At 38.0% G+C, this 7,261-nt stretch overlaps 5 protein-coding genes across 5 annotated transcripts in view; 3 read left to right on the forward strand and 2 right to left on the reverse strand.

Moving 5' to 3' along the window:
- The window catches only part of CBG04942, a gene marked incomplete at both ends in the record, with an annotated part of 43,194 nt that extends 42,930 nt beyond the window's left edge, over positions 1 to 264 (forward strand). Inside the window, one exon of the mRNA XM_002638054.1 lies at positions 47 to 264. Coding sequence (XP_002638100.1) covers positions 47 to 264 — 218 coding nt within the window. The remainder of the gene's footprint in view (positions 1 to 46) is intronic.
- Positions 1 to 7,261, reverse strand: part of Cbr-str-71 — a gene marked incomplete at both ends in the record, with an annotated part of 36,378 nt that overhangs the window by 18,572 nt on the left and 10,545 nt on the right. The window lies entirely within an intron of this gene.
- CBG27263 lies at positions 1,527 to 2,201 on the forward strand (the record flags this gene model as incomplete). The annotated part of the gene is made up of 4 exons (XM_045238259.1): positions 1,527 to 1,700; positions 1,753 to 1,853; positions 1,894 to 2,050; positions 2,094 to 2,201. The coding sequence occupies 4 exons, from the start codon at positions 1,527 to 1,529 to the stop codon at positions 2,199 to 2,201; spliced, it is 540 nt and encodes a 179-aa protein (XP_045098370.1).
- On the reverse strand, positions 2,302 to 3,808 carry CBG04962 (the record flags this gene model as incomplete). Its single annotated transcript, XM_002638068.1, has 5 exons — positions 2,302 to 2,392; positions 2,439 to 2,638; positions 3,165 to 3,337; positions 3,375 to 3,604; positions 3,648 to 3,808. Coding segments are annotated over 5 exons (855 nt in total), but the record flags the coding sequence as incomplete, so codon positions are not given.
- CBG04963 lies at positions 4,721 to 6,362 on the forward strand (the record flags this gene model as incomplete). The annotated part of the gene is made up of 4 exons (XM_045238260.1): positions 4,721 to 4,762; positions 5,318 to 5,533; positions 5,579 to 5,748; positions 5,852 to 6,362. 4 exons carry the CDS (start codon positions 4,721 to 4,723, stop codon positions 6,360 to 6,362), a joined length of 939 nt encoding a protein of 312 aa, XP_045092806.1.

The following is a 7,261-nucleotide window of genomic DNA, read 5'->3' on the forward strand; positions in this document are numbered from 1 at the left end:
TGGGTGGTTCTCAAAAATATTTTGTGTTATTAAAAACAATTTTCAGCCCTCAACGGATTATCAGAAATGGGTCAGTCACTGATTTCTTCTCATCGTAACGTCTACTCATCTCTTCTCGTTCAGTACTGTCTTCAAAACTATCAAAAGTTGGGACCATCCAGATTTGTGGACTTGTTATCGATTTACGACGCAATCAAGAAAACTCAGGAGGATCTCAAACTCCATTATTTGCTTTGTTACCTCAATAATCCCCCACCTAAACTTTACAAGATATGGCTTTCTATAGTTTAACGTGGTCAATAAACTTTTGAAGTCTGAAATTTTTAAAGTGTTTCACAACCTGTTGGTTTTCAAAGATTGAATGATTAATACCAGTCGGTTTACGCCCCTTTGGACCCCTTTGGGGCTCCTACTCGGAAATTTAGAAGTTCAGCATTTCGAAATTCTCTAATTCGGATACTCAGATGCGCTAATTTCCGAAAATAATATCATCACTAATAACAAACACCGAATGTAACTATGCATGTCAAGCGCTGTTTCACACACTGAAAGTTAATTGTTCGAGCTGAAAGCTATTCAGATATCAACTTTGAAATTTAAAAACTTTAGGTTTTCACAATTGCTGAAATTTCGAATCTAAATCTCCGAGTTTGAACTCAATTTCTCAACATCCGAAACTTATTGAATTCTAAATTTTCAAAATTCTGAAACGCGGAATTTCTAATTCCAAAGTCACAGAAACTCAGAATTGTAGAACGTCGACATAAGGGTCCCCCCTTATGTGTTTTTTGAAATTTTCACAACTTGTGGAATGACAGGCCCGCCGGGCCTCCAAAATTTGGGAAATAGCCCGGCATGGCCCGTTACAAGTATGCTCGATAGGGTTCGAACCGTCGGCCCACGCTTAATAGCCATCTCAGTTAACCGCAACACCAAGCAGCGCACACTCTAGAAACAGTGGGAACGTGATGATAGAAGAGAGAGAGAGAGAGAGAGAGAGAGAGAGAGAGAGAGAGAGAGAGCGAGAGAGAGAGGAGAGAAGGGAAAGGAGAGATCGAAAAATATTTTCTCACGCTTTATACAGTAAAGAAAAGAAACGTCTCCAGAAGACTTCAAAATCGAAATTTCGAAAATAGAAAGGGTCGGGTCGTAACTAATAAAGATTTCCGAATCGCCTGTCCCGATTTCAGCTCAATCGGTGATCGAAGGCCGCAAACATTTTCTATTGATAAGTGAGCGGTTTTTTTTTTCATTAAAGTAAACGGATTTTGTTCAGTCATTTTTTTAAAATTTCGTCATTTTTTTTGAAGAAACCATTTTCAGAGATTGACTTTTTCGCTAACCCATTAATCAAATTTAGGTATCGACCACTTTTTCTGGAAAAAAAACTAAATTTCGAAAGTTCTTGGAAACATAATGAGTCACTTTGAATTATCGTACAAGGTTTCTGATTTCTTATCAGTCCTACTTATAACCTCCTCGTTTCATTATTTACTCAACTTCCATTCCATTTCTTGCCTCTTCAAATGCTCTACTTTTTGATTCCAATTCCCAACTCACAATCCCGAGGAGCCCCTATTATTATAATTGGATACTTCTTTGTAGTTGGAGGTTGGCTGTTAGAAATTGCAGCTTTATTGTTACCTGATTGGATAGTTTTCTCTGATGGAGGGCCTTCTTATGGAATACTTCCATATCCTGTAAGAAAATGAAATTGGATTATAAATTTTGGAAAATAATAATTTATTTCAGAGTGTCTTCTCGAATTTTGGATGGGCAGTTGCAGCATGTTGGCTGATGTACATAGCCAGTGCACTTTGTTTTGTGATATTTTTTTTCTACATTGCATTTTTGTGAGTTCTTTTTTTTTCAAAACTTTGGGAATTTTTTCAGACACATTCTGAAAAAGCATGGATTCAGTTTACAACTCCGTAAATTCTACTACACTCTTTCAATTCTATCACTTATCAATGGAGCGCTCTTGTTCACCAGTTACATGTTATTCGCTATCGGTATAGATAGTTTTGCAAGAAAGTATCCACATTCTTCGGTAGGGAAAAACGTTTTGGAGATTGAAGATAGTTTATTTTCAGATTGGTTTTGCTGTATATATTGACCTAATTTCTGCTATGATTTATTTCATTTCGGGTCCTCTGTATATTGTTTTTGCTCGAAGATTTTGTCCGATGCCGTTGTTTTAAGAATAAAAATTATATACTAGTCAACAATTTCGGATAAGGTACTTTATTAAAAATGATATCATGGAAAAAAGAAACATGGATAAAAATAGAATGGTTATCATTAAGTTTGACTCGTCGAAGAAGTTGTGTGTTTCATTGGTTTGCATTGGTAAAATCGTTGGATTTCCGGATTGAACAAAAGTACCACTAATCTGAAAATTTAATTTTTTTCAGAACAGTATTTATTTTGCTGCTCACCCATCAAGTGCATGAACCGCTACCCAGGCAAATGACGTGGCGAAAAACAAGATCCATTTGTTCGCAAAGTATCGGGGGATAAAAAAGTAGGAGAGAAGTTCGAGCATGAAAACGGTGCCTTGGGTTACGGTCTGTTTTAGAAAACGCATTTCTCGTTGGGACAGACGACTTTGGGCTTGGTCACTGATATTTGCGCTGATCTGGGATTGAAGGTGGTGGAGTATTGAAAACAAAAGTTTGATTTTATGTGTGTTGTTTTTTTGGAATTTCGAAAAATTCCACAATTTCTTCTTGGGATCTCACAATTTTGGAAACTCCGACTTTTCTCAGAAACTTCGGAATTCAGAATTCCGTTCCGTACACCACTGCCGACGACTAGTGGTACATACCCTAGAACCTGTAAAAGAAGGGCTCCCACACTGTCAAGTTTGAGCTGATTGATCTCGGCTCCTGTAAGAGATATCAAAAATGCGTCCACTGATAAAACACTGCAGATATTATGATTAACAGTTTATCAATTGACAACTTTTTTGTATTTTTGATTGGAACCGAGAGAAATTGGCTCAAAGTTAAAAGTCAGTCTCTGACTGTTAGAGTACCTCTCTATTACAGGTTTCACGGAATAGGAGAGTTGCAACTTCCAATACTCAATAAAACCTTACTGACGCTACTGGTTTTTTTCCTTTCAGGTTTTTGAAAGAATTCGAGACAAAAACCAATTCCTACCTTCCTAGACATCTTCCGAACCTTAACCACTGTCAGCATGTCGAGTACCATAACAATCGCCACAATGGTTGAATTTTTCAAAAGATCCCCATACCAGCCAATGAATCCGCAAAGTTTTGAATTTGAAAATAACAAAAATTGAATTTTCTCGTCAAAGTAAAACGTGCACGAGACTGAAAATATTTCGAGGTGGTACAGTAACCTGGAAACAATTCATGCCTTCATAAAACAAAACCGCGACTGTTGAGGTATAAAACCAAATGAAGACAATAATGATTTTTGTATTCCTCTCGCTGAAAATATTCGGATAGCGATGAGGAGCCCAAACAGCACACAGTCGGTTCATGGAAATTGCTAGATGGGTCATCACCGAAACTTCGTAGCTTAAAAGAATCAAAAAGCCACCATGGTGGGAATTGGTTTTGAATGATTGGATGTCCCTGAAAATCAAGAGTTAACTACCGTAATTTTGGGGAAACCTACAGTATGACCATTGGACAAAAATAAAAAAGAAACATAGACCCATGAAGAGCATCTACGATTGCTTGATTTGCCGAGAGAAAACCAAATGAGTGATTGAAAGATTTCAATTTCAAAATGGCATACAAAACTGCCCAGTTCACCAGTGCACTCAAAAATGAAATCTGGCCCAGAAAATGGTTGAAAAACTACAGTAATCTCAGAGACACTCACCGGTAGTAATGCAAAAATGGTATCATTTTCAGGAGTCTCAGACATTTTGAGCTATTCAAAAGCGGTTTTAGAGATGTGTTATACTCCTTTGACTGAAATCTTATGAACAATGATAGGGGACAATAATTGTTTTCAGACAGACATAATTTCCAGGTGAAAGTGGATAATGAAATCCCGTGAGTTTAGAAAAAATAGAGAATAACAAGCTGAGTCAATGGTAAATGTTAGAACCATAATTATTCTTCGAAGTTCTTTGACTTAAAGGGTGATGATGAATTGAGAAATTTGGGAATAAAAAACATATAAAATCATTTAGGACAGGAGTAAATTGAAAAATTGGATAAAGGCGAGGTGCAGGAAGATTAGCTGAGAAATTAGGAGTTGTCAAAAACTTCTATAAATGCAAAGTTCTCAATCTAGGTCTATTTCACACCGTTCACAATTCTCACAGTGATCAAGAACTTGACAGCCGAGCTCCAGACTGCTGAAAATGGCCGAAAATAAACTGAAAATCACGTTGTTGTATACCTTACCGACGGGTACTGTATATGAATAAAATTTTGAGAAGTATAATCCTTCATTAAGTAATTTCTTTTTCCTGTTGGCTGTCTTTTAAATATATTGTGGTCCGCTTCATGGTCTTTACCTCCGACTTTTAACAGTCTAGCGTTTGCCGCTGCACTACTGGCCTCCTTTTCTCCGGGATACTGGCGTCTACTCCGCTTTTGATTGTTTTCCGGTCAGAGAGTTCCAGAAACATTATAAGATCTATAATCTCACAGACAGCGTCATAATCTATTCTGAATCATACTGTACTTGATAAAACAATCGTTTCTATTTATTTTACGTCAGAGCACATCACAATGTTCTCCGTTCTCAGACGCTACGTCAGATATCCATTAAAGGTGGGGGGACATGAAAAAAATAATGTTCTCGAAATTCTGTTCAAAGATGCCCCTCGAGGAGTTGAACTTGTGAAGGCGATGATTGAGGGTGCGGCGCAGCTACCGACTGAGCCACGCGGGCAAAGAGAAAGCGGACGTCCGATTGCATACATAAAGGCGAGGACGACAGCTGTACGCAGAGTGACATTAAGCGTTGTACACCGTGACGGTAGAATGCATACTCTAGCTACAAAAAAACTACGAAAAATCTCCTGTCCCCCCACCTTTAAGGGAATCAACTACAGTAAACTTATTCACATGAACCACTTATTACCATAACAAGTCGCGTCCCTTGTCGTCTGGTATATGAACGAATTCTTTCTGTGATTAGCTAGAACGCTAATAAATTATACACTTCCGCTTTCGTTCTAATCGTTTCTGATAACAATATGATAATAGTCTTCGAGATATTCGTTTTGTTAATTTCACTGATTTTTTGGTCAAAACATCAATTCAGCCTCTATTCTAATTTGTCGAATAATTCAAAGTTGGATTTTTTGAAGTTTTCGTTTTCAGCCACACCATATCTTCATCGGAAATCTTTCTCTTCTGGATCTGGGCCACTCACTTTGTCCCAAAACTTGGATTCATTTTACCACTCTTTTTGAATCTACCCTCCTCCTTCTCAATTTCCTTGGTGCACAGAGAAGTTTTGGCACTTACAAATACCTCATCAGCATGTTCACAATTCTTGGAATGACTTTTTCGACGGTTGAAATTTTGGTATATCCTGTAAGAAGAATAGGAAAGTCGGGGAAATTATTCGAATAGTTTCAGAATGTCCACAATTTCAACGCCGGATTTCTTTTCTTTAGTTTTGAAAAGACTCTGGGTATGGTTGATTCATGGAATCGGAATGTACCAATAACATCGTATACGTTCTTTCATTCGGCAACAATGGCTCTATTGTCTGTGCAATTTATTCACAGATATTGGGCGGTTTTCGAGTAGGTAGCATTTTTTGAGGCGCTTATATGAACGAAATCAGGAAAAATTGTTTTTTTTTTAAATGTTCCGCCCATTTAAAAAACCAATTACCATATATTTTAGCATCCACAAGCTCAATTATTTCAAAGGAGCCAACGCTTTGATCTGGGTTGTCTATTGCTCACTTTTCGGCTTCCAATACTCACTAGGATCCTCGTATTTCTTCAACAGGGACAATGTTTCTGATGAATACTTCCGGGAAGACATGCAGATCCGTTACAATGCAAATATCTCTGATCTACCAGCAATGGCAATTGTAGCCTACGATCCTTCTGATGGATCCACTCGATGGAGGAATAAAATGGGAATTGGGAATATGTGTGTGGTTGTCAACTTTCTGTATGGTGTCATGGTCTTCTGTGGATGGTCGATGCATACTAAAATGGAGGAGAAGATTCAGAATTTTTCGGAAATCTTAAGAAAACATCACAAGCAATTTTTCAAAACCCTCGTACTTCAGGTTCCGTCTATTCATGAGATCACCGAAAATGAACGTTTTTCAGATTACAATGCCAACCATAATACTGTTCATTCCCATTTGTATCATTATGATTCTTCCGCTTCTAAATCTTAATATCAGTATTACATCGGGAGTTATTTTGTGTTGTTTTACGCTTTATCCAGCCACAGACTCCCTCATTGTGGTGTGTTGTTTCTGAGTACCGGATTACTGCAAAAAGTGAGTTTCTGAAATCTTAACTTCCGAAATTAAGTTTTTTAAGACTTCAAACGATGGTTTGCGGAAGTTGTTGCCACATTCGTCACAAGAAATTTTTAGATACAAACTTGACTAGTTTATCTTAATTTTCTTTCTTATTTTGATAAAACTGTTTTTTCTGAATTTCAGATGACCTGTTATTTAGAGAATAACATGCTGAAATTAAAAAAAAAGAGACAAGGAAACGCCACTGAAAGATGAAGTTCTTGCTCCTTGGAGCATTTACGTATGAAACTCGATGATTACGTATGAAACTCGATGAGTAACGAGTCATAAGCCAGCTCTCAAGCTCATCAACAACAACGCAGAAGGCTTTGTATTAGATCGTAGAAGATGAAGAATCGAAGGAGATGATCAAACCAGCATTAGTCCTCAATTGATGAATTGTCTGATGCGATTTACGAGCCTCGAGTCAAGGCCAATATGAAGAATTCTGCACAACAACAGACAAGCCAAAAGTTCTGGCAACACTTTCCCACGACATAAGATCAAGTACCTCGGTACTAGGCAACGTCGAACAATACTGCTCTGACACAGTAGTCCCCTAATTTGAAACTGCTCCAGCCGAACCAATTTCTCTTTAACCAGGCAATCATTGGTGAGGAAGAGTAAGACAAATTTACGACGAGTTAGAAAAGGAGCCCCGCTCGTGAGACCCTTGGGAAAGGTCGAGGATGGATGGGAAGGCCGCGAGGGTAACTGGTCTTTGGTCACCGGCTTCGGCTGATTGAATCCATACTTGTAATCCGGGCCTT

Source organism: Caenorhabditis briggsae, assembly GCF_000004555.2.
Source record: "Caenorhabditis briggsae complete genome, chrV, whole genome shotgun sequence".
Classification (NCBI taxonomy): domain Eukaryota; kingdom Metazoa; phylum Nematoda; class Chromadorea; order Rhabditida; family Rhabditidae; genus Caenorhabditis; species Caenorhabditis briggsae.